This window comes from Xiphophorus couchianus, chromosome 20 (genome assembly GCF_001444195.1).
Source record: "Xiphophorus couchianus chromosome 20, X_couchianus-1.0, whole genome shotgun sequence".
NCBI lineage: Eukaryota > Metazoa > Chordata > Actinopteri > Cyprinodontiformes > Poeciliidae > Xiphophorus > Xiphophorus couchianus.
The window spans coordinates 11372266-11399672 of NC_040247.1; the positions used below are offsets into that span (position 1 = coordinate 11372266).

General features: G+C 36.1%; 2 protein-coding genes across 3 annotated transcripts; one reads left to right on the top strand and one right to left on the bottom strand.

Moving 5' to 3' along the window:
- Nucleotides 1-408: 408 nt before the first annotated feature.
- Nucleotides 409-15428, bottom strand: LOC114135401 (protein shisa-5-like). Its single transcript, XM_028002676.1, has 5 exons — nucleotides 15250-15428; nucleotides 11251-11404; nucleotides 8899-9047; nucleotides 4329-4556; nucleotides 409-2412 (listed from the first exon to the last, which is right to left on the bottom strand). Exons 1-5 carry the CDS (start codon nucleotides 15314-15316, stop codon nucleotides 2228-2230), a joined length of 783 nt encoding a protein of 260 aa, XP_027858477.1. The 5' UTR covers nucleotides 15317-15428; the 3' UTR covers nucleotides 409-2227.
- Nucleotides 15429-19662: 4234 nt separating this feature from the next.
- On the top strand, nucleotides 19663-24793 carry alas1 (aminolevulinate, delta-, synthase 1). Of its 2 annotated transcripts, none has more exons than XM_028003550.1 (11): nucleotides 19663-19836; nucleotides 21038-21269; nucleotides 21399-21584; nucleotides 21686-21826; nucleotides 21910-22129; nucleotides 22625-22809; nucleotides 22894-23073; nucleotides 23166-23330; nucleotides 23764-24032; nucleotides 24173-24335; nucleotides 24471-24793. In XM_028003550.1, the coding sequence occupies exons 2-11, from the start codon at nucleotides 21068-21070 to the stop codon at nucleotides 24629-24631; spliced, it is 1872 nt and encodes a 623-aa protein (XP_027859351.1). In that variant the 5' UTR covers nucleotides 19663-19836; nucleotides 21038-21067; the 3' UTR covers nucleotides 24632-24793. The 2 variants fall into 2 exon arrangements, with proteins under 2 accessions (XP_027859351.1, XP_027859352.1); XM_028003551.1 differs by having other exon boundaries at nucleotides 21402-21584.
- The last annotated feature ends 2614 nt before the right edge of the window (nucleotides 24794-27407 follow it).

The following is a 27407-nucleotide window of genomic DNA, read 5'->3' on the forward strand; positions in this document are numbered from 1 at the left end:
TCATCATGAAAGGGCAGCTGATAGACTGCCTTGTCACAGGAAAGATAGACTGAGCTAAAGACGAGGCAATTCCAGTAGGCGAAATCCTACTGGATCCTGCAAAACACGCTATACATCCAAAGCTGCAGTGGAAAAGTTTAGATAAAAGAATAATCATGTTAGAATGTCCCAGTTAAAGTCCAGACATAAATTCAATTAAAAATCTTTAGCAAGATTTGAAAATTGGTGATTATAGACACTCTCTATCCAACCTGATTGAGCATGAACTTTCTTTTCAGAGAAAACTGAACAGACGTTTTAGTGCTTAGATATGTGGATCCAGTAAGAATACACCAAAAAAGATCTGCAGCTGTGATTGCAACAACGGTGGTTGTTGCAGTTTTCAATAATAAGATCATAACACCCATCTTTCCTCTTCCTTCCTCTTAATTTTATTTTCCAAAGGGCACAACCAAAATATTTAAATGCCTTATACATTAACCCTTTCACTGAAAGTGAATTTAAATAACCAGATGCAAGCAGAAAAAATATATTTTATGAAAGTCTGTAAGATAAATGGTACATATGGCAAGAAAAATATTTTGGATCACAAGATGAAAAACAGTAAAACCTAAGCTGTTGTTTTCTTTTCCCAGTGACAATGATTCAAACAAATCTGAAAAACAAAGAAATATCCAGCTAGTTTAAAGCAAAAGGCAAACCAAGAACAACTTGTTTTTCTTAAAGAATGAAAGTAAAAACAACACATTTGTAAAGGGCAAAAACAGTTGAGTTTTTTAGTGACAACTGAACAAAGAAAACACATACAGAAACCACACAAAATTTCACAGGAAATACACAAAGGCTGGGAAAGGCATCAACTATTCATAAATTAAGTTGTGCAATTAAGGTACAAGGGTATTTTATTGAAATAAACCATTTTAGTGTCTAATTTGAGTTAAAACAAATAAAATGTATTAATCTCTAATCTGAATGTCTAAATGACAAAGACAGTAATTTGTTATGTAAACAGGTTTCATTGTTTGAAATAAAAAGGATACAAAATTACTATAAGGTGCGATCAAATAATAAACAGTACAAAAGTTCTAAAGAAAATAACGTAAACTTCTCAAAGCCAGGACATGTTCATCTGGGTTCCACAACCTTGCTATGAAGGCACATTTGTGTCTTCAAAAATGTAACATTTCTCCTTTTTGGTTTAGACTGAATATTTGGTAGACTCAAGAGAAAAGTCCTGAAGTAACACTAAATGAAGCTACAGATACAAAAGTGTACAGATGTACATTTGACAATCAATAAAAATTAGGGTGCACCGATTGCGATTTTCTGGCAGAAAAACCCTAACCTACGGATTTTGATTTTGGTTCCGATTTTCAACAGTTTCTGAAGTCTGAAATCCCGCTAAATATAACAAAGTCACCGAGTTGGTAACAGTGGGGCAACTATTGTAAACTGCAAACATGACCTCAGAGGTGTGTCTGTTAGTCAAGTCGTTCTCACGGCATAGACAGATAAGATCGGTGGACAAGAGGGGCTGAACATGCTAGCATCGGCCAATCACAGGATGACAGGATGATTTTATTGGCGCAACTGTAATAAATACCAAACCCTATGAACTCTACCACATATAAGCTATTGTTTTTTTTAATAACATTTTCCTAACTGATGAGAAAGTAAGTGTTCCCTTTTATAAAGAGTGCTTAGAAAAAAAGTATTTCAACAACTAATACACAATTGTTTCAACATTATAGAAACAAGAGTATGAAAAAGAAAGAAAAAGTTTAAAGCACTTCTGCAAGAACCTGGCAGATATTTGAGGTGTTGAGCATAGACATGAAAGCACCTTGTTCAAAGTCTGAAGGTGAATGAAGGAGTCCCGTAGGTTCAGCTGGACTTAAAAGGCAAACAGGAAATTTTGAGGCATCTTCATAAAGCTGAAAGATTTCTGCACATTTTAAAAACTCAAGTCAGACAGTCATTCTCCCAAGATGTGTAAGGATCCACCAACAAAATGAAATAAGACAATATTTACATATGTATGCTGAATGTCTATGCAAAACAAGTCAAAGGGCATCAACACGTTGTACTTCGAGACAACTGAACACAACAGATGCTCAACATTATATTACATTGCCATGTTTACCATAAAACTGATGGAATAAACATTTTCTCTTCAGGTTCTGCCAATGTCAGGAACGTTGTAGTTTATTTATGGTATGAAGTACTTTTACCCGGTTGTGGGTGGTGCAACATAATCTGGGTTGTATGCAGGCTGTGCCCGGAAGTCCGCATGAGAGGATGGAGCGTTTGGCTGTGGGTAGGTGGGAGGATGTAGAGGATACGCTGGCTGTCCGGGGTTGTACGCAGCCTGGCTGTAAGGCATGGGCTGGTTGGGAGGGTAGGCTGGACCGACTGGAAATAGAAGGGAAAAAACATAAGAATGAATTGGCCAGAAATATCCTTTAACCACATAAGAAGTCTGCAACATTCAGTAAACGGAAATTATCAGTTTCCTTTTACTTAAAAAAAAAAACCCCTCAAACATAACCTAGTAATTAATCCACCTCCTCTCCGGCTATTCTGGAGTAACAAGATGACACAAAAGCAAGCAGGCTTGCAAAATCAGCAAAAAGCTGCAAAATCAGCAGAAAGCTGATTTTGCAAGTTATTGCAACATTTGAGTTATATGAAGGCATATTTATTGATGCATTTTAAGTACAGGCAGAACTTGACTAAAATTTTTAATCATGTTAATTGCAGGATCTGTAATTAATTATTCACAATTTATCAAATTGAATTGAATTTCGTTGTCCTTGTGACAATGACAATAAAGATTTATCTTATCTTATCTTAAATTTTATTCAAAAACCATATAACCGACAAGTTAAGCAACATTTAATTCAAATACCCTCTTTGCTACTAAAATATTGACTTTGAGACATATGAGCTCAACAACAAAACTATTTTTTGTTTTTACTCTATTAGTTATCCAACCATAAGATTGGTGAAAAGTGCTATTTTATTAATTGAGCCTTCAAGTGTAAACCCCACCCCAAAAGCCATCTTTTTAAAAGCAAGATACATTTGCAAATACACTCCAGGACGTAGATTTTTATTTTTGGAGAAATGTTCTGTGTTCTGACGAAACTAAAGTGGAAATGTTTGGCCAGAATGATCATTGTTATATTTGGAAGAAAAAGGAAGATGCTTGAAAACCTCAGAACACTGTCCCAACTATATGGGGGTGGCAGCATCATGTTGTGTGGGTGTTTTGCTGCAAGAGGGACTGGTAAACTTCATAAAATAGGTGGCATAATGAGGAAAGAACATTATGATGTTATGACATACTGATTCAACATCTAAAGACATCAGCCAGAAAGGGCATGATGGGCACAGATTAATCTTCCATATGCGCAAGGACTCTAAGAATACAGCCAGATGAGTTACCTAGTGGCTTTTGGACAATGTTTTAGCATTGACATCAGAAAGAAAAACACAGTAAATTAAAAAATGTGGGCAGAGCAGAAAAGGTGTACATAAACAAGACAACCTACAAACCTGACTTAGTTACATCAGTTCTTTCAGAGATAACAGGCAAAATCTACAACAAGCTATTTTTAAAAACTTTTGTAAGTAAAACCTAAACAGTTTAGAAGAAATTCTACACAATTAAGGAAATGTGTATAAATTTCAGAATTCAAAAAATACAAATACAGATTCGTCAGTCCTAATTGACAACCAATTAGTGAAAAACAGGTAATGTGTCTTTTAATACAGAGTATGCAAACTAGTTTCACAATAATGAGATCAAATTAAAATTTTTTTATTCCTTTATGCATTTTGAACAAAACTTGATAATATTTTAATCTGCTAAATGTGTGTTATGTTTATCTTTATTTTTAATATGCGTTTTTCACTCTATTGCAAAATAAATGTTTGCATTTAGTTTCCAGTCCCTGAAAAAGACACTTAGTCACTGTCATGCTAGCTCTACTGCTGACCAGACAATACATTAATGAAATATTTATCATCTGGATCACTGCTTACACTCGAAGAAAGTTGTTCAGAGGAAATTTTAACCTGACAGCAGCAGAAATTGAGAAATCTCGTATGGCTATAAAGCGACATAAATACTACACTGAGAAAAAAGACTGGCTAAATACTCTTATGTAATTTTAGATATGCGATAACATTAGCATGACAGTTGTAGATTAATTAAAAAAAATAATAATGTAGACTGGATATATTTATTTAAAACAACCACAAGCATGTGGCCAGCTTCCAGGCTTTTCTTATTCATCTGGACTCAAATAACAATTCACACTCACTGGCTTCCTGATAAGGTGGTGGTGGTCCTGGGGTGAATGCCTGTCCTTTATAAGGTGGTGTAGGCATGGGGTGTGTTCCATAGCCAGGCTGAACTGGCATGGGCTGGTAGGGTGGATACTGGGCCACCTGGTAGGTCTGAGGCTGTCCAGGCACTGACATTGGCTGCTGGGGGTACTGCTGAGGAGCAGAGGTCACCACTGTGGTATGGGTGGTAGTAGCTACCACAGCTGTAAGAAAATCACAAGCAAGGATGATGAATGTCTGAAAAAAGTAAATGCACAATTCTCATAACAGGATTCAGTAGGAAAGAATCTAAGGAACACAATCTAAGGAACTGCTTAGTTGAAAAAGTCAACTGATTTCACTAAATGTGATAAATCAAAAGGTGTTCCTAACATGAAAAAGTTACAAAAGATATAACACATAACTATACCCATCAATTGAAAGCACAAGATGTTAAATAAATGCTAATTTATAGCATCATGAATTTATTTGAATCTCTTATCTCGTTCACATCTGAAAATAAGCAAACTTTTTTATTTTTTATTTTATTATTTCGGCATAAGGAGTGTTTTTGTAATCATTAACGCTGATAAAGATTTTTTTTAGAAAGACTGAAACAGTTAAAGATTAGAGAGTAGTCGATTATGCTTTATAAGTGAGCATAAAACATGAATATATGACAACTATCAAAAGAACAAAAGTTTAGGTCTTCTACTGAATACAAGTTATTTTTCAAAAATAAAAAAAAAGAGACAAATCAACATCTATAATGGAAAGAAACCTCACACTATTTCTGCTTGAAGACCACAAAATAGACATTTTCTTCATTACACCGAGGTTCAGTGAAGAAATGTCTATATTTATCCTTTAAAGAAAGGGTGGGCATCTTCACAACCGCTTCCTGAAAGTGACGTCAACAGTTCTTGAAATTTCCCCTCAATGGTTGTCATGGAAACAATGACTCAGACTGAACATTCCTGTATCTGATCCCAGAATGCAAGGCCAGAAAGCCACATCGTCGGGCTTACTTGTGCTTTGTGCTTAAAAAAAAACCGGTAGTAGTTGTTTTTTTTCTTTTTCAGTAGCAGCTTTTTATATTTTCTGTATTGCATTTTTTTGTCTTGTGGTTCTCTATCCTTCTCTACAATGTCTGAACCTACTATTTGTTTTTCTACTTAATCTGCTGGAAGTAAATATAGTTCAGGAGCTTTTTGAGTAAAAATATTATCAGTCTTGTCTAAAGTTAAAAACAAACACCTCTGCAACAGTACCAAAGTCCAATTGGTCAGAGCCAAACAACAACTGCGGTTAAACCGTAACATCAAATGTTTAGCAGCAGATTTACATGCCTGGGATCAGCCTTGTGGAGCATTTAGCGAAAGAAACCACATGGCATACTAGCACAGAAAATTATGTACTAGTGCATCATACTAATTATTTACTTTAATTCAGAAAAAACCTACAAGTGTACAGCCATTGTATTACTAAAATAATGACCTCATCGCACATTTTTCATCAGAAAAATTCCTTGTTTTCAGTAAATCTTATAAATGGACTAAACAAGGACATTTTCAACCCTTACTGTGCCTGTAGCACTCAACTTTCTGCTAAAGATATCAATCTTTTACAAAAAAAATATTTTTAAAAGCAGACCGATGTTAGTAACAGCAGCTACAGTGCAACAATCATTTTAGGTCAACAGCTTACTAGCAATTAGTCAGCGCTTTTAATACTAGAGTCTCTACACATTTCATTTCAAAATATGAGTAAGTAAACAAGCATTCACCTTAAACAGACATTGCTTCATTCCGCAATTCAGCAAACAACACAATACTGGAACTGGCTTCTGCTTAGAGATAATGTTTTCTGGCTGCTCTAGTTCAAATTATGTAACCTATTCACTTGTCATTTATGGACTGGATTATTCCAGAATAGACACAGTTTCTGTAAAACAGTTTGTGAACTCCTGCCTCTATTTTATTTGTAGAAATTCAAAACCACAGCAGTTTTAGTTTGGCATTTTGTCAAGACCCAGAAAAAGTCATGGAGTAATGTGGCAGTTCAAAGATAAAGCACATCATCTAAATTTAAATCAGTTTACATACCTCTGAAATTATTTACTGTTAGACTTGAGTCCTTTAAAAAAAAAAAGCTGAAGATAAAAAAAAAAAAAATCAAAAAAATCTGGAAGATCAAATATTTTTCTGTACTCCATTTTTATTTTTCCATTTTCATCCAGACTTAAATACTGAAATACTATCCTGTAAAAAAATATTGGCTCCATTTCAGATCTCTTCTGTCGCACTTAAATTTTCCAGAGTTACAAAAAACTGAATGTCACGAAAAGACAAAAAGCTGTTCTCAACAGACTACTTCTATTATAAGATGTAAAAAGCTATTCAAAAACTATTTTCTGAAAAGCTAAGTTCAATTTCTCTATTGAACTTAAAGAAACACTTCTCTGCCAGGCTTTAAACTATGAAGAAATAATTCAAATATAACCTACCAAATATGAAGATATCACAAATTCATACATCTGAGGAAACCCAATCACCAAAGCCTTTTCTAGGTTTCTGTGACTCCAGCAAACCACAGTTACATCATAAACAAAGGAAACATGGAACAGTGGTGATCTTTCCCTGAAGCGGTCTGCCAAACAAAATTCCTCCTGCCGCAGCCAAGGTCCGCATTCCAGATTATTGATGATTCTGAAAACTTTTGGAAAAACATTTTGTGCAAATCTAAGACAAAAAGAATAATCTTTTAGAAGGTATATATTATTTTTCCATCTGGAGTAAAAGTAACAGCATATTAGAAAAGAAGCATCACACTGAGAGCCTAACATGGCAGTGGTAGCTCCTCTGGGACTGCTTTGCTGTTTCAGGAACTGGACAACTTTTCACTATTGATCCATAAATTTTGCTCTCTACCAGAAAATCTTGAATCCTGAATCCTGTATGTAATGTTGTGACTTTCTGCTCAAGCACATTTTGGTTCTGCAGCAGAACAATTGTCCAAGGCCAGTTTGATTACTTAATTAATCAAACTATCTACTACTAGCCAGCTATCGCCAACACTGGAGGACAATTGTTGCTGCCAAGACTGGGAGAATCAGCTAGATTAAGAGGGAAATTTCTTTTTCAAACAAGGCCAGGTAGATTAGATAGCTTATTATCTCATTAATACAAGAAATTATTATTTGAAAATTGCTTCTTGCATTTAATTAGCTCATATTTGTAAATCCAAAACTGTTTTATGATCTTAAACAAATGTGACAAAAGCAAAAACTATAAAATCTGATGAGATGAAAACACTCTGAGATACTGTGCATGTTTCCCAAAAGGCAGCAGCTACTAAACCAAATTTACTAAACCAAACTTACTAAAGCAAATTTCCAAGAAAACAAGCAATACTATCAAGTTTGGCTCAGACCACAAGCAGTAATTATCTTTGACGACTGAATGTGTCATCATCCCAAAGGATGATGACTAAAAAGAACTTTACTTATCAGGCTTCATGAGCCTCTGCTCAGCTTGCCCTCAATGTCACGTCTGTGTTATTTCTGTAATGGAAGTCAGGTGGTGGGTGGGCCAACCGTCCTGAAATGAGTCCCCTGATGTTCCGTCTTACACTCCAATGCACTGAAAACCACGAGTGCAAGTTTTATTCTGACTATGTTCAAGCCAGGTGCCACACCACTACATGCACTGACAGGCTCGCAAACAGCCGGCAGCTCTAGTGAGTTTCTTGTTGGTTGTGTGCAGGAAGCCTACATATGTGCAGCAGCACGATGCAGACTCTGCAGCAAATGCCTGCAAAATGTCAACGTATTATATGCCCAATCTCCATTTAGTTTATGTTCCAATGATTAGCTAGTTGGATATGTTAATGTGCCAGGTAATATAAATTTTTATTACTATTATTATTAACAAACAGCAACAGCTTAAAGATCCCAGCTACTTCTGAAAGTAAAAAGAAAAGAAAGTAATGTATGTTTACTATCCAAACTTAGCAAAAACTATTTTTTATTACATTTTTACATGACAAGATAAAGATTATTATAATCACTGAATATTTGTTTAAGTTTAAAGTATAGTAGGAGGTCCAGCAAAGATTTCATCAATTGTGCTTTTGAGAATGATTGTTAATAATTTACAGATGCAAATAGTAAATTGATAATGAATATCTTAGAAATAATAATAAAATGCATTGATCTATAGTGCGTGTTTGTAACCAATTAGGTCGCAAATGTGATCTTATTTTTGAGAAGGTCACATTTGAAGAAGAATTCAGATTTTCTGCTCCAAATCAATTTTTTTGTTCCAATCTGAAATAAAAGTCAAGTGTACCCAATAAAAAATGGTTGGCGCACCAGTTGAAAAAGTTAAGTTAGTGTAGGGTCCTGAATGGAGAGTGGCATTTAAGGCTTAAATAGTTATAGGGTGGAAGTCAAATCAATTATATCTACCTTTTTTGTTTGTGTTTTCATTCAGAAAGCCAATTCTAAAACTGAATAAACTTAATACAAGTCATAAATAAATCAGGTGTTTCCTGAGAACTACTTACGCTGCGGCCTGCGGCACATCTTGTAAATACAGCAGCAGGGACAGATGCAGCAGCAGACGAGGATAAGAAGAGAAAGGACGGAGCCCACAATACCAGAAATCATGTACACATGTGAGGCATCCCTGAAATGTTCAGGGAATTTCTCCGCACTAAAAAAAATAAAAAGATGACAGAAAAACAGACATCAATGATTGTGTAATCTCTCAGCAGAAATCTGATTCTTTCTCTCTGTCTTTTAGTACTGTTGCATCATTCTCGCATACAAGATCACTATCGTTAGGTAAAACTCCACAGCGAAAAACTGTTTAGGTGGCTTGTGGTGCTTGCAGGTGTGCAGATTTGAAGCGAACCAAACCAAAAGAAGGTGTGAAATTTTCTAGGGCCGAGTCCCCAAGACCGCCTGGTTTAAACACATATCTGCAACCACCAATAAACTCAAGCAGAACTATAAAGAAGAGCTGCCCCAAAGTCCTCAAAAACAGTGTGAGAGACAATTAATTCAGAAATCTATGTACAATATCAAGTCATTTTGTTCTGAAAGTGGTTCTTAAGGCTCCTGCATCATGTTTGTTTTGTACACTTACAATCAGACTTTGGTTGTCAAAACTGACAATATTTTGATATAATTTATTCTTTAAAAAAAATTCAGCTAATTTTTTCTTTTGCATGAAAATTTATACAAACGTACCTATCCAGATTTCCCCAACTTGCTGCATTTGCTCCAGCAGCAGCACTGCAACAGCAGAGACACTAAGCCACTTCCCTCTCACAAGAATAATAAGATGCAGTAGGTTTTAAACAAACAGGAAAATTCAGGAAAAAAATAAATAAACGAGAGCAATCCTCTTTCGCTGCCACAGCAAACACAAAACCATTGTTTGACGTTACTTTCTATATGAAGCAGACAGAAAAAAAATAAAATGCCAAAAGCCTTCATGGACACTTCGGTCCATTTATACAACCTGCAGCTTTCTGCATCTAGATATGCTTCCCAGGTACAAAACTCCGAACGGTTAAATTCTGTTTTACTGCAGTGCCAATTAAGGCAATCAGGGCAGAACAAAGTTGTAAACAAAAGTTACCGACCCCAATACTATAGTTGATCACTAAAGACAATACCTTGCAAAATTACCAGAAAGACAGATCTTGTACACGACTGATGTTGAATACATCAGCCCTGCAAGGAACAGATCCATGCTTTTTTATTTTAGTGTAAAATGATCCTTCAATTGTCCCTCATCAGTAAAACATATTTTTATCAACAGCAAATTGACAGCCAAAAAGAAGCACATATTGCACACTTAAGATAGGCAGTTATAATCAAATAAAATAACTACAGGACTTAATCAAAGGTGAGCCCATCTTTAAAGGATAATAACATTTACACCATTTATTTACATGTTTTCTAGTCTGTTTCCTGTTTTGCCAAACAGGGAAGTGACTATTTTAAGTGAGATATTTTCTGTACCCTACGTACTGGCTTTAACCTAATAAAAGAAGTTAAAATATTGCCATGTTGTAATTTTTTTTTTCTCAACCAGAAAGAATCCTGTGCCTTCAATGTTGCTGTGGTATCAAAAAAATTGAATCATGTATGGAGAGCTTCTCTTAGTGCCGGTCTTGAGTTTGAAATTTCAGTATCAAGACAACTCTGGGTTAGATTTCAATAAAATCAGAAAGTAGTAAACGCCAGATTATTAGTGGAATCACAATACTAAAATTTCAGATTCAAAGCTGAAAAATATTATTGAAAGGCAAAAGATTCCTTCTAAAAAAGATCAATAAATATATTCACTACCAGAACGACAAGATTTCAGTTTCAATTGGTGGAAATTGGGCTAAATGTTGATTATATGAAAGTTTTGATTATTTTTGGCAAAACGACTGAAATAAAAAAGGTTGTATTTTTTTCTCTCAAAATCGAAACCAATCTGATAATACTGCTAATGACATACTGCTGATATTCTTAATAATATTAGTTAAAAATAAGCATTAGTTGGTTGTTTAAATTGTTGTTGACATTTTTTGACTCCCACACATACTCATTTATATTGATCTGAAAAATCATCTGTGCTTATTTGTAAATAAGAAAAATACCAAATAAAAAAAAAGGAAATATCCAATATATTTCAAATGTATTGGAAATACATTTTAAAAAATACATTTTTTAAATGTAATTAAAAAAATGAATGTCCTACTTTTTGTATACTATTTTTAAGATTAAGATTCTCAATTATAAAAATCAAAAGGTTACATCTAATGCAAAATTACAACTACTGGACCAACTCGCTCCCCATTTATATACATTGTGAATTGATATATGAAGATATAAAGAGAAATTAAATCACCTACCATCTTTCTTGAGCGTCTTCACTGAGTCTTCGACTAAAATCGGAACAGCAATCTCTGCTTGTACAGGAACCACAGCAAAATCCTCTCTTGCACTCTTTATAGTTATGGTAGTTATTGTATGAATCCCTATATGGTAAACAGTCAAAATCCGATGCTGTAGGAGAAAACACCAAGAGAAATGTATTAGAATTCATGGGGAAATATACTGGATGCAATGAAGTAAGTAAATATTTGATGGTTTTTAAACTATTCATTATACAAAAAAGGGCAGAAGGTCATACTTATAGGCATCTACATGAATGACTAAATGGTTAAATTTCATGGCATTGAAACAATGATTAACGATTGAGTTAATGTTTTTTACATGTGGCCTGGAACAGTTTGTAGCTTTGATATTCACATAAAAATATTTTTTTTATTTTTCTTGATTTAAACCCCCAAGTTTACTAATTGCTTACATGTTGACATTGAATAAAATAATCTTGATTTAACAAAATTAGCAAACTGCAGATCACGGAGTGCAGCATTCAGCTACCATCAGCACCATCTTACACCGGTTAAAAGAGTCACAACACAACATCCTGTTGGAGCAGATTTGCAGGCCAAAGAGATGACAATGATAATCCTCTAAATGGAGTCAATTTAACTTGATTTGCTTAGAGGGTGCAGTTTTCAGTCATGCTTTACACGGTTGTGGTAAACAAATATATTTTTAAAGAGTACCCGAAGGGACACTGAAATTATTTTATCTGCCATAGGACAAAAGAAATACCATAATTGATTTAAATACCTATTGCTGACAGACAAAGAAAAGCACATATGGCACACTAAAAAAGACACAACTATTTTACTTGCAAAGAAACAACTTCTCAAAGAAATTTTAAAAACCAGCATGAATTTACAAACACCAATAAGGCTTCCCTTGAATGTGCAATTACTTAAATGTCTACATCGGGTCACCATATTCTTTAAGTCTTATTCATTTATATCGGATTTTTAAAATTCTTTATTAGAATTATCCATTTAACCATCTTCTTGAACATTTTCTTTATATTTTTATAATATACGGTAGTTTAATTTGGTTAAACATATCCAGTTAATCAGCGTAGGAAAGAAAGAAATGAATCCTGAAATCAACTCAGTCAACATGATGAATTGCACTAGTAAAGTGTTTGAACTTAGAGTTAGCACCAAATTGACACTACGTAGAAAACTAAATTAAAGTGAACTGACTTGAAAAACAAATTGATCCAATCTAGTTGGTGATGAACTTCAGGTGCCTCAGATCAGTGAGGTTATTGACAAAGTTGGGGTTTCCAGACTGTTGTCGGCTGAAGACAGGGTAGGAGTGTGTGGGGGCGTGTGTGCGTGTGTGTGCATTAAGAGAAAACATTCCTATCATGTTGTAGAATTAAGCAGCATTTTCTTAAAACTGCAGTACATAACTTTTATGAAAAATATTTTTATTTTACATATTTGTTAAAACTGCCACTATGTTGTCACAGTATGGTACGAGGCAGATAATCTGAGAAAAAAAAAAAGACTCATGCGCCTTCTCCCAGTGCTAACTAGAAACAACCAACCAGAACCAGTAGTTTAACAGTCAGTGCTGTCAATCACACTTGTTTACATGCTGCTCCTCCACAGCTCTGACACATGAGGAAATAAATAAACCAGAATAAGTAACTTTAAACATTTAGCTAACTTCATCAAGTCTATGCCAGGCAAAATGAATAGATCTCAAACTGCAGTCCTCAAGGGGCAGAGTCCTGCAACTTTTAGATGTCTCCTTCATCCTACACACTTGAACTAAACGCTGAAAATGTCTCACTAGCATGTAGTCAAGCCCTACGGAGCTCTGCTAAAGAGCTAATACTGGAGCCAGGTGTGATGAAGCAGAGAGACATCTAAAAGTTGCATCACATTGGCCCTTGAGGACTAGAGTTTGAGATCACTCGTCTGGACCAAGCAAAATAAAAAACAAAAAAACAAGGAAGTATGATCATGTTTATGAAAAACAAAAAAACAAGGAAGTATGATCATGTTTATGGGCGATAGCTCTCGGACACATGAAAACTCAGAAAAATGTGCTCTGGTCAAATCAAACCAAAGGATAACTTTTAGGCACTAATGCAAACAAAATGTGTGCAGTGACAGAAAACCAAGACTGCACACAATCCTGAACACACCATATCTATATTGTAGACTCATGTTGTAAGGATGCTTTACTTCTGTAGGGAAGGGAAACTGGTCAGAGTTCATAGGAAGATAAAACTAAATATTGATCACACCTGGAAGATAACCTTTCAAAGGCTGCCAAAAGCCTTTGGCTTAGGGATGAAGTTTACCTTCCAATAATAAAATTGATGTTCAGTCACTTTCCATCTAGGCTGACTTTGATCTATTTTTCAATTGGAGTGAAAAAAAGAGAATAATGCTGAACAACTTGCTCTAACTCAGGGGAGCTTTATACAAATGGTTACCACACCTTTGAGATTTGAATTTACAAAGCATGTTTAAAAATCACCAAACGTGTCTTCCCTTTACAATTCAGCATTACTTTGTATTGGTCTGTAAGATAAAATGCCAAATTAAATACACTGAGGTTTGTGGCTGCAGTGTGACAAAAAAGTGGAAAAGTTAAACATGAATGAGTACTTTAGAAATGCCCTGTAAAGATATGCAAAACTTTGTGAGAGTTTTCAGCAAGTTATATTTTGTTCTTAGACTTAAATACTGCTAAAAATAACTACATTTTATGTTTTCCTTACCTTATAGGGTTAAACTCTAATTGCTGTTTACCAGGCTTACTTTCAGACAAACTAAAAGTAAGCATGGGATTGCTGCTTTTGATCTTGGAACTATTTTTGTATTGTTAGTTCCGTGAGACTTCCAATGAATAACATAATATTTAAAAGTATTGCTGCAGGCGGTAATTGTATACTCTTTACCAATATAACCACACTACGTAATGTAAGTGGTGCATTGAAATAGCCTACTTGATAATGGCTGGGCTTTATATCAGCATTTGTTGGGCTCAGAGAGTCAAAACCAAAACCACACATACGCATTCATACGTACACAATGATTAATCGATTTAATTCAACTCAAATATGTCGAGGTAGACAAACAGATAATTAAATAAATTTGTGGCTGTTCAAGCTAGAAGATTACATATTTTAAAGAGCAGATGTGGTTTCCAAGTGGAAATAGTGCTTTGAATTTTCTTCACTACAACCAGAAATGAAAGCTTGGTTCACTATGTTGATTGTTTGTTTGATTGATTTTCTTTCAGACGTAAATAAGAACAGTCAATAAGAAAAGTTACTTTCACTAACCTATTTTAACATACAACTATAATTTAGAACAATAAATAAGCATCATTTACATACAACTCAGTTTTCATTAAAAGAAATAAAAATACGCAACACTTACATTTTCTCTAATTCTACTATAATAAACTCGTCAACATTAACTTGAAGTATATTCTGGCCTTAGACAGACGGGAAGTGGCATACATCCTGTTGCCAGGGGATTGGATCCAATCACAAATAGGGAAAGCGGCCCCTACCTTTCCAGTAAAAGTAAAATGCTCTGGTTAATGTTTTCCCCAATTTTTTAAAAAGAAAGCTAAATAAACAATATAAGTACATGAAATACATACACAACCACTTTGTAGCTAAATTAGTTTGCTTAAAAGTTCGACAAGTTAGTTTTGTCGTAGGCTTTTCCCAACTACCAACCCGATATTAAAGTGATTATATTGGTTAGTATTCCTTTAGATTGCTGAAACAAATAGTTTAAAGAAAAAACGTTTTAGTGTTGACAAAATTCCATAATAAATAACCATTTTTCAGAGACTGTCAGCCTCTAATTAAGGGACTAGGTTTGCTTCGTCCCGACGTGTGCCGTGCGAGACCCCGCCTGAAAGCTAACCTCTGCGGCTAACCAGCTGTCAGAAAGCGGCGACGGTTTATCAATTTAATCAGCCACACTCACCAAAGACAGAGACGGACATGGAGGCACAGATGACCAACACGACTACACCGGACACGCCTGGCACCATGGCTGCTTTTATTATCCCAGAACTCGTCCTGACACTGACAAATCTCCTCCACCTCGCCAACTGAAGGAGGAAGTCTACCGTCCTGAACCCACTGCTGTGAGTAGCCAAGGAGCTCCGCCCGCCTCCAGCGTTCACACAGGGTGGAGCATGAAGTAGCTCATGAGAGGAAGAGGGTCCTCTTATTTACGAAAATGTATAAATTATTTTTGCCTCCATTTTTCAGAGACATGCTGAAAAGACTAGATAAAGCAACGTCAACACAGTCTGCGACTCTGAGGAAAGCATGAAGCTTTCCGAAACAAACCAAAATACGTAATATAGATACTTTTTTTCTTCTTTTTTAGAAAAAGTACATCTGAAATAGCTGGAGTAATATTTTAAATATTTATTTCTTTAACAAAAAATATGTACATTTGTAAAGTGTAGATAAAACACGGTGATAACATGCAACAATTTGAAATCACATACAGCAGGGTAAACTCATTTTCAATTTGGCCCAGATCAAGATTATGAATGTGGCTAAATTTATTGGTAAAACTACCGATTAAACTGTTAAAAATAGTAATAAGCACCTGTCTTTATTCAATGAGTACTTCTTAAAATTGATTAATGTTGAACATATTTCATATTGATGTAATTTGGCAGTAAAGAAAAACAGCTTTGATAAAATATTTATCAGTATTACAATATTATCAATATCACTAGCACATAGCTACTTGTCTTGGAGATATTATGTATTTAAAGGGCTGGTCAAATTTGGTCCTTGAGTTTGATACATGCGGCGTATGATGTAAAACACATATTTACATGCAAAGTATAAAACAGCAGTTTTTGTTTCTCACCAGTTGACACCAAATTAGGCTAAACTGGTTTCTTCTTAAGTCCCCTCCATTCAAGTAAGTAAAAGGTCAGTGGTGTTCACTGGACTGGTATTTTACTTTGTATATGTAGTTTTCCACTCATTGCTTAGTTTCAAGGCAGGAGAGATGATATTCCACAGAAACATGTAAACATATACATGTTCTGGGTGAAGCAATCAGTTGTTGGCTGGCACTGCTAAAAATAGATTAACAAAGAAAGTTTTTCCATTTTGGTTTGGCTTCAGTTTAATTAATAATGGCAGTGTACAATCTGTTTGGGTTTGTGTATTTGAATAATTTTAGAGACCAAATATATTTTATTGTAGGTTGATATCCTAATCCCTACAATAAAGGACAATTCTTTTTTTTTTTGTTCTTGACTGTAGATGAAAGATAATACTTATTTTCTGCCATCTATTTTTATCAAATATTACACAGACAGGAAAAAAAAGTAATGACAAAAAGTGTCATTCAGTTATGGCTGTCATGTGATATGTCATGCTAGATATACTCCTTAATCATCTGACCACTTGGTCAGGGAAAAAGAAGCACTAAAAAAAAATCTGACAATTTAAAACAAGAATAACATCTTATATATATCTAAAATCATGGCTTTAGAATAAAACTTGCCCTTAGGTGTTCACAACTACTTAATATTTTGGATTTTTTCTTTCTTGTCTTGAGTTAATTTACTGTTGTTCAAACTGATTTTTGAGCAAAAACAAAAGTGTTTGTATTGTACCAATACCAAGTTTTTGTATTGTACCAAACATTTGTATTGCTCCAAAACAAATGTTTTAACCAGTCAAAAAGAAACAAAATTAAATGAATTCCATTGTAAATGTTTCTGTATTCATGTACTTACTGTATTTAATTGAATCAAACTGAGCTGCTCTTAAAATGTTTGATTAAAAAAGTGATTCCCCACAGGCACGGGGCTATGGGATTCATTTTATCTTAAATAATTACTTTCTTGCTTAGCTGTATATGGAAGTGGTCAGAGTCACATGAGGCCAGAAATGTAAACAAAGCATCAAGACTTAAAAGTTCCCTTTAAGGATAGAAAAGCCTCTGAGGCAATACTGGAAATGCAATCATCTGGTTCTAACTTCACATTATATTTATTCAGTTTTTATTGTGTGGTCACAAACATAAAAACTCTTGATAAGTTGCTAAAAAGAATGAGAAGTTGTAGCTAGAGACAAAACATAAAATAGAATGAACAAACGTTAACCCTAGCATTCCAATAATCTAGTAAACTAAAAACATTTAATTGTTCGATAATCATTTACACTTGTAGATTATTTACAACTTTTAGTCTTTAAATTATTGTATTTTCTGAACTGGATAAGATGGTTTTATAAATAAGGTCAAGTCCTATAGCTTTAATTTAGTATGAACAGCAGGGGGCAGCAGAACACTGGAGATACAAAAGATTGAACTACAACAGAAGGGACAAATGCTTCCTACATCTAAAATAGTTCACCTCAATATAAAATAAAAACTTCTTTAAATATTTGATTTATATCCTGTGTATGTTTCAATGAGCAATATTTGTAAATGCTAGTATAAAAGAAAAGTTGAATCTTGTAGAAAATGTACACCTTTTCCTTTTGTTTTTATGTAGTAGATAGCAAATACCTTTCCATCTTTCTAGTTATTATATATTTATCCGTCTTTCTTTTTTGCTTTTAAAATTGATTTGTGCATGTGTCATAGTCGTATCATAATTTGTAATTTACTTCCTACTGAGCATAAAGTTCAGTAGGAAGTACTAAACCTCCATGATAGGGGAACCTTAAATAATGGTTATGTGAATTTGTTTACATGTAAAGTTAATTTTTAACCTTCTGAACTCCAGTCTGAGTTAAGTTTTTTTTTCGTTTTTGGTTTAAGTTTTTTGCGAATCTGTTTTATAGAACAGAACAAGGATTTCTAGTAATTATTTCTTGTCAACCCCAGAGAAATAATTATAATACTGGTCTGTAGTATAGAATAGAAATAGAAATAATTTCTTGCAAAACCTCCTTAGGCAGCTGTTGCACTCAGTTTGCGATTAAGATGGGGGTTTAGAGAATGAGAGCACTTAGCTATTGGAAAATATCAGTAGAATTAATCAATTTCATAAATCTCAAATTTGTGTTACTTTTAACTTTTTCTATTTAATCAGTGACACATGATGGTGTCACTGAGTGAATAGGATGGCGAGAGTGGCACATTTGAGGCGCCAGAGATGACCTGAATTTATCAGTCATGCATACGTTTTGTATGCATGATTGATAAATTCATTCAAGTCAATCACAGTATTGTTCGTGATCATGTAAAATATCCCCCCACTCAGGGTTCCTTATGTAGAAGAAGCATGTTTCTCCACATGTGTCCATATGGTGAAATATTGATCTATCCACTACTGTGCTACTGCAACTTATACATATTTGTATGTCAGATGAACTGTCTAAACTGACGTTTGACTTGAAACCCCCCTAAACAGTGTTGTAATGTTTGCTTTTGAGTCATGTCTGAACTGACAACCATTTGATCTAGCTCCAGGATAGTCTTTTAACCTTCATAATTACTATCATTAATTGTAATGTGCATCATAAAAATGATTTATTTTCTTTAATATTTTACCATCTGACCATAATCTTACAGTATGATCATTTTGAGTAAAAATGAGTGGTGCTTCTTTAGCAGAACGATTAGAAATACTGACAAACAGCTGAATGTGTCTTTCTTGTACGCAGGATAAGGTTTACAAGCTGTCTCTCAGGCAACTAGTAGGCAGTGGGCAGCAAAAGATTAGGGAGTGGCAGTGTTGCATTAGACTTGACTTTGTACAACAAGAGAAGTCTCATTACAGACTGAGACTTTTTAACATAAAGTGATTTAGAAAGGGAAATTATTTCTTTTCCAATATGAACTTGGATTTGTTGACTTGGAAAGGTTTTGCCTAATAAATGACATAATCATGTGAAAACTGATTTTAGCATATAATTAGTTTTAAAATCTGAAACATGTAAAAGTGACAGAAGGGGAAAAACAGACATAATCTTTAAGGGCCTAAATATTTTTAATAGCATTAAATTTTGAAAAGACACTAATTGATTATTGCAAAAAATGTGTTTAATTGTTAGATTAAATACAAAATAGTTTAAAACAGTTTTTAAAAGCTTTGAATTATGGTGTGAATTTTACCTCGAAAATTCTGTCATTAGTTATCTGATCATAAGATTTCTTATTAATCTTATGTTAATCTTATGTTATCAAAGATAACATAAGTTGTCTTTGATCGTTGCTTTAAATACTTATGCATTATAGTCAACGATCAACTTCTTCGCATTCTTAACTCTCTGGGGTATAAAAACTAAAGCTTACTCGTGATTAAAACCTCTTTCCACCGTAAACATGTCATTGACTTCATGACGTATATGACGCAAATATCGCGAGACTCAGCCATGCCGTGCAGTTCTATAAACCCCTGCTCGTCCTCGTCTTCTTCGTTCGTCCTCAGTGCAGGATAACGCGGTGTTCTCGTTCTCTTCGTTAACAGAAACGACAAGTAATTCTGACCAGGCATTACATTTATTTAACATTTATATTGATTTCTTCCGCCCTACCAAACCCGTGAGGAATTTGCTACTCTGTTCGTATTTTTAAAAGGTGAGTTTTTCATGTATTTTCTTAACGGTTGCATACTTACTTCTGGTTGCTTAATATGGCAGTGCAGCTAGCGTCAAGCTAGGTCAACCCGCAAGGATCAACGAAGAGGCTTTGATGTTCACATTATTTCCACATTGCTCGTAAAATATACCGTTCATTTATTTTCTACACTGTAATACCAGACGCGTGTCGAAATAGCTGTTTTAGTTGTTAGGAAAAAAGTCTAAGGTTTGCCAAATAACATATATTTATGTTATTATAGCTAACATAATAATAACATTATTTTTACTATGGTGTGCTGATGAGATTTCGATAACTTTAGTAAACGGCACCTAAGTTAAAATCAAAATTGCAAAGGTCGTCACCGTGGTTGTGTTAATATCTTAAGCGTTGTGATTGTTTTTCCTTGAGGTGGGGTTGAGAGGGTAAAAGTCTGAAATGATAACATTAGAACCGGAAATAAAACGTTTATATACTATATTATTTGTTCAATTAACCTTTTATTACAAAGTCCTTCCAACTTTTTGAGCTCTTCCACTACAACAATGGAATACTTCGTGGTGAGTTGTATTTCCGGGAATATCGTCAAACCGGCGTCATCTGGAAAAAAGCGTCTGGGTGGGAATCAGAGTTTCGGAGATTTCGCAAAAGGCAACTCTTTTGTTTATTAAATAATCGTCATCAGACCCTAGTTGCCGTGTTTGGTAATGATTAATGAACTTAAGTCAAAAACAAGACAAAACACTCTTTAGTTTTGGACAGTCTTGTATGTCCAAAATTATCATTCACTGTGTTGTTTAAAAATAAATCTTATGATGACACAGACCTACATTTAAGATCAAGATCCACAGAAAAAAAAACAGGGAACATGATGCATGATCATAATGTCTCTATAACATGCAGCCACATTTTGTGATCAGTATAAGAAATTTAGTTGTCTTTTTCTTATTTATTTTTAGATACATAGCATTTTTATTATGTTTGTATTTTGACCAAACTTTTAGATCCTTGAGGATTTATTTTATTATGTCATAGGATTTTCAGCGTCTTATGTGCACTTTACTGCCTAGGAGAAATCTTTTATTAAGAACAAGTGATTCTCGATACTTAACGTAGCTTCACTTAATATTTCTTCCTCATGGATCATTTTTAGTGCATGCGATTTCAGCATCTTATTCTGTGTTTCTTCTCTCTCCTTTAGGTCTCTAAACGTTCATCATCTTTGACGACAATGGAAGTTATAGTCCGTCGCTGTCCCTTTCTGGCATGCGTGCCACAGGCTTTTTTCCAGCAGTCCAGGAAATCCATGGTGACGTATGCTCAACGATGTCCCATCATGATGGAGCTGGCTTCAAAACCTATGGCTCCATCAATGGCACGGGCCCTGTGCTCTTCAACTTCCAATCAGACGACTGAAATCAAGACTGGAAATGGTGAGCATGAATAAATACACTGAAGCCGCCTAATAATGAGATAAATCTTACAGATGCTGGAATGAGTTAGCTTGCCAGTTGTAATATGTTGGTTTTAACCATGCACATCAAATGTTGTATCCTTTTTTCCAGTCCCTGTAGTGGGAGTAGAGTCCAAATTGCCTACTGGTCATCCTGTGCCAACTACAGGCCAGGCGGTGGCTTCCAAATGCCCCTTTCTGGCTGCTGAGATGAAGCAGAAGAACAGCGGTGTGGTCCGCCAGGTTACCATGGAGTTCCAGGAGGATGTCGAGGAAGTGCGCACTGTTCAGAAAGGTGAGCTGTATGGTAAATTTAGGAAATTTTAACTCTGTCTGCTGTGCCGTATCTAATACTGTTTGTTTTTTTTCTCTTTTTGTCATTTTCACCTATTTTAGAGATTTCCGCTGCCAAGTTGAAACAGCCATCCTTGACCGTCACCAGTAAAGTGGGAGAGCAAAGTAATTTGATGAAGACTCTCCTGAAGCAGCGTCCCAAGAGGGCCACCCACCTGCTGCAGGACAACTTGCTTGGCAGAAGTAGGCTTTATTTGACTGTTGAGCTTTGCATCATTTACTTCTGCAACATATCATGCAAGTCTTAACTTCCTGGTTTGTTGCAGTGTCCCGCTTCCAGTACGATGACTTTTTTGAGAAGAAGATAGTAGAGAAGAAGAATGACCACACATACAGGGTGTTTAAGACTGTGAACCGCCTGGCCACTGAATTTCCGATGGCAGACGACTTCACAGGTTCGCTGGAGGATAAGCGGGAAGTGTCCGTCTGGTGCAGCAACGACTACCTGGGCATGAGTCGACACCCTCGAGTCGAAAAGTCCATCATGTGAGTCAAAGACAACGAGCTTGGAGGTGTAGCCTTCAAATTATAACATTTGTTCTACTTTCTAGGTTCAAGGTCTGTTATGTAATAAAGAAAATATTTGCATATGGTGCCCGTTTGCCTCTGATTGCTCTGTGGCTTTTGCCCCAGTGTAAGAGCTGAGGTCGGACAGAAAGAACTAGAACTGCTTAGAGACACTACATGATGATTAGATATGACCAGACACCCAGGAGCGCTGCCGGGTCTCTGGTTCAGTGGAAGTAGCTGGTCAGAGTTCAGATGAGAAGTTTTTTTTCCTTTCAACTTGTTTCAGCCTGCCCTTGTTTTCATACTTTGACACATGCTGCAGCTCAATTATAATACTTGTTGTTCGGTCATTGTAATTTCACACCTACTTAAGTTTCTAGCTAAGAAAAAGGTGTGGATTGTTATTGCGGTACTGCTTTAGAAAACCAGACAAAATTATCACACTTCCCTTTGCTTGTGTTCTTCTTTCAGGGACACTTTACAAAAGCACGGGTCAGGTGCGGGGGGAACCAGAAACATATCTGGGACCAGCAAATTCCACGTGGAGCTGGAACAAGAGCTGGCTGACCTCCACAACAAGGATGCTGCTCTGCTCTTCACCTCCTGCTTTGTTGCCAATGACTCCACACTTTTCACCCTCGCCAAGATGCTTCCTGGTAGGTTTTTTGGAGGGGGTGAAGCAAAATTGCCTAGGCTTTTAAATGTAACTTTGCACTAACTATCTTTCCTTACAACATCAGGTTGTGAGATTTACTCGGATGCAGGCAACCACGCGTCAATGATCCAGGGCATCCGGAACAGTGGTGCTAAGAAGTTTATTTTCCGCCACAACGACGTGTCTCACCTCAGAGAGCTGTTGGAGAAAGGAGACCCCACCAAACCCAAAATTGTGGCGTTTGAGACTGTCCACTCCATGGATGGTCAGTTTTCATTTACTTGTCTGGCAACACCTATCAGATGTCCTTCGAAGTGCTGCATTGTGACCTATGTTGTGCTGCGTTCTCTGGAACAGGTGCCGTGTGCCCCTTGGAGGAGATGTGCGACCTGGCTCATGAGTTCGGCGCCATCACCTTCGTTGACGAGGTTCACGCTGTGGGTCTGTACGGGGCCAGAGGAGGAGGAATCGGAGACCGGGATGGCGTAATGCACAAGATGGATATAATTTCAGGAACTCTAGGTCAGCATGCAATATCTACTAAACAAAGTAGTGATTTTTAATAGGATATTTGGGCTTTCAATTCCTTTTGGGATATTATTGAGCTACCTCTGTTTTTATGCAGGACTATATTTCTAAACCAAACAGCTGTTCCCAGTTTGCATGACTCATCCTGCTCTTTGTGTTTATGCTCGTCTGAGGATTAAGCCTCAATAGTGCCATCCAATATGCCTGTGTGCTTGAAGGAGCATAAGTAGTTGTGTTGTTGCTAGGAAACTGTGTGCTCTCTTAGTGCACTCTTATTGAGTTACTGTGTCACTGTCGAGCTTAACCCATCAGCTCTGCTACTCTGTGCATCGGCTGCTTCAGGAAGCTTGTTGGTTTCATGAATGTTTTTGTCTTGATTCGAAGTTCTGGAAGCATTTGTAAAATTATTGGCCATTTTGTTTTCCAGGGAAAGCTTTTGGATGTGTCGGGGGCTACATCGCCAGCACCTCTGCCCTCGTGGACACTGTGCGCTCCTACGCAGCCGGTTTCATTTTCACCACCTCCCTGCCCCCGATGCTTCTGGCCGGGGCCCGCCAGTCGATCCAGACCCTGAAAGGGGAAGAAGGCCGCATGCTGAGACGTAAACATCAGCGCAACGTGCAGCTGCTCAGACAGATGCTGATGGACGAAGGGCTGCCTGTTGTGCACTGCCCTAGTCACATTATCCCCGTTCGGGTAATCTACGATTTAGTTCACAGCTTAATCTCATCAAACGAAAACACTTTAAGTACAGACAGCCTGATTAGCTTTAAGCTCCACATAAGACACCCCTGATGACTGCTCTTTAATCATCTTGTGTGACTTTCTGCTCTCAGGTGGCAAACGCTGAGAAAAACACAGAGGTGTGTGACATCATGATGAATCGCCACAACATCTATGTGCAGGCCATCAACTACCCCACTGTTGCAAGAGGGGAGGAGCTTCTGCGCATTGCCCCAACCCCTCACCATACCCCGGAGATGATGAAATACTTTGTTGGTAAGATGATAAAACATCTACATGTGACACACAATATTAAGATTGAGTAGTTGATTCAATTAAACTGTAACAGGCTGCATATTTACCTTCCAGCCTTTACTGACGCTTCGCTTGTTTTTTTTGTTTTGTTTTCAGAGAAGCTGGTGCAAACATGGAAGGAGTCGGGCCTCGGGCTGAAGCCCCACTCATCGGCAGAATGCAACTTCTGCCAGCAGCCGCTGCACTTTGAGCTGATGAGTGAACGAGAGAAGTCGTACTTCAGTGGCCTCAGTCACCCCATCTCAGCCCACGCATAACACTACACACCACTGCTAGCTTAAAATGGCACATAAACACTCATTCCTCTGTCGCTGTCATAGAATGTATTAATTATCTTTGATATGTCTTATTACATGTAATATTTAAGATATTCTATCTTCAGATGTTCTATAAGCTTCAAATAAAATGTTAAAGGAAAACTGTTTCACTGTGTTTTTATGTGTGCGTGTTTTAGCAATTTTTGAATAAACAATAGTGCAACTGAAACGTAGGGGAAAAATTGAGTCAATGCTCTTAATCAGTGACTACATTTTTAAGTGTATGCTTGAAACTGAACTTAATGTATTAAACATTAATACTCAGTTTGTGTTCTGTAAAATGGAGAAAAATTGGTGATTACTGGAGATTAAACAGTTTAACACTTTTTAGTTTTAGTTTTGCAGGTAAATAATTGTGCAGACATCAGTTTGTGAAGCTACAAGAGCCCGGCCCTAAAGGACTTTAGAAACAAGTTTAGGCTGAGAATGTTTTAGTACTACTTAAGAAGTCTGGAAATTAGTTTCTAAATGACCACAGCAACATAAACTCATAGTCATCCCATGATAGTTTGCCAACTGTATATCATCATTAGGTCCAACTTCAGGTTACTTTCTTTATATCTGTAAGTAAATTTGTTCTGCTGCAAGACACCTAAGTAGCTTAACAGTGGTAGCTGCTGCTTGTGACCCAGAGGTTACAGAATCTTGCAAATGGATTTAAAAAAAAAAAAACCCTATAGAGTGCAAAATGTTTTCAATCCCCTTTTAATCTGACACCCTTAATATCTAGTGCTACCAGCTGTATTCAGACATTTATTATGAAAATAAGTTATTTAATCTTTGTATAAATGCAGCTCTATTGTTGGGGACTGAGCATCATGAAGACAAGACCATTTGCTCCCCAAATTTGGGGAGCAAATGGTTCAGTTTTGCTCCCCAGTTTTGCTCCCCAAAACTATTAGTCACTGAAGACTAACCAGATTAAATCTATTGTATGTCCTGTTTAAAACTTGTTCAGACTGTGAAGGGGTCATGACAAAGTTTAAAAATTGTGCTGTGGTTATATGAGAGCATTGTTTTACTTTTTGGCCTACATACAAAACTTTGACAGCTCTAAAACCAACCCTGAGCACCTGTCCATGTAGTAAAATATAGTTTTTGCAGCATCATGCTGAGAGGCTGTTTTTTGGTAAGAGATACAGTGCTAAACTCTGGGTTCTTGTTACCTGACTGAGTAAACACAAAAGCCATCAGACTGGAAGAGAGGTTCACCTTCCAGCACTAAAACAATTGTAAACATACAGTCAGAGCTACTGTTGAATGAAGCGTTGCATTGGTCCAGTTAAAGTCCAGACCTCAATTGAATTGAGAATCTGTGGCAATACTTTAAATCTGCTGGTCATAGATGCTCCCCAACCTCCAACTGTGCACAGTAAATTCTGGTTTCAGACAATACAGCTGCCTTTACCCTGAAAGGGTTAATCTTTTCTGATTAACTGCTTTATAAGCTGCAGTTAAGACATGAGCTTCTTAGGAGTGATTTTAGCCACCTGTAAGTTGTTTAAGTACCTTAGCCAACTTATGGGATGTTTTGATTACATGAATCAACGTGTGAACGGTTTAGAAAATCAGAGTCAAGCCTTTTTTGTAAATTTCTTAGATGACCTCAACATGGAAGTACCTCCATATCTAATGATGAGAAAAAGTAAGAATGGCGTGCATATTGTTAGGATCTGTGCGAAACACAGAAACCTTTATTTAGTCGATGCTGATGATGTGTCATGAGCCTCTTAACAAGGACTTAAGAAGCTCATGGCACATCAAAGAGGTGCCAGTTCTCCAGTTTAAAACTACAGCTCACCTATATGTTAAGGGCAGGACCATTCACGGAAAAAAGTATAACTGGATCTGATTTTGGCTGTAAATTTGGATTTTATTGGAATCAGAAGTAATAACCTGAACTGAATTAAAACCAGATGTGAATATATTGAGACCTTTTTGTCTTGTAAACTGCCATTTGATGTAAGTCAATGCTAAACTCACAAGCTAAGATGATTTGAATTAATGAATTCAGACATAGCATATTTTGTCACTATCATAGAAAATACTTAATACTTCCTTAGTGGAGCTTTTCCATTTGCTTAATCAAGTGTTTCATCTGAAACCACAGTCTTCCAGAGCAGCAAAAGGGCAGATATGTGATGTTTAGCCACGTACGTTAAGTGGAATCTAATACTTTGTTAGAAATAGGTCACTATAATGAGCTTGGCTCAGCTCACTGAAAGGCTGAATCTTTGTCTCACTGCTGATAGAACAGCCTTATTATTTCGTTGCACTGCTGTGGGTTTGGTTCATAATAAAAGTAGGACATAGACACATTTTTTCTATTTGGCTCTCATTAACACAAAAAGTGGTATCACTGCTATGCAAAGGACAAACAAAAGATTCTGCACTTGTATTATCATATCCGTTTGTTTTTTTCATTATTATTTAAAATTAGAAAAGATGATTTGAATAAGAGTCCCTCATTCAGTCTTTTCAGTTTTTTGCACATCTTAACTTCAAAAACTAGATTGTTTTATGTTGCTGTGTGCAACGTAACATTGAGTGGAGGACCCACTGACCCACTAACCTGTAAATTCAGGTAAAGATTACATAAATTTGTTTGGAAGACACAAATCCACAAAGATCATACTGATAATAATAAACACAACCACACAAAATCTCGAACTATTGCACAACTTTCTAAACCTTTTAAAGGCGGTTTCATTGATTC

Coding starts and splice junctions, on each gene's coding strand:
- alas1 (XM_028003550.1), top strand. CDS start 21,068: ATGGAAGTTATAGTCCGTCGCTGTCCCTTTCTGGCATGCGTGCCACAG. Junction 22,130..22,624: donor CGAGTCGAAAAGTCCATCAT/GTGAGTCAAAGA, acceptor TTCTTCTTTCAG/GGACACTTTACAAAAGCACG. Junction 24,336..24,470: donor GATGATGAAATACTTTGTTG/GTAAGATGATAA, acceptor TTTTGTTTTCAG/AGAAGCTGGTGCAAACATGG.
- LOC114135401 (XM_028002676.1), bottom strand. CDS start 15,316: ATGGTGCCAGGCGTGTCCGGTGTAGTCGTGTTGGTCATCTGTGCCTCC. Junction 9,048..11,250: donor GAAGACGCTCAAGAAAGATG/GTAGGTGATTTA, acceptor TATTTTTTTTAG/TGCGGAGAAATTCCCTGAAC. Junction 2,413..4,328: donor ACCACCTTATCAGGAAGCCA/GTGAGTGTGAAT, acceptor TTCTATTTCCAG/TCGGTCCAGCCTACCCTCCC.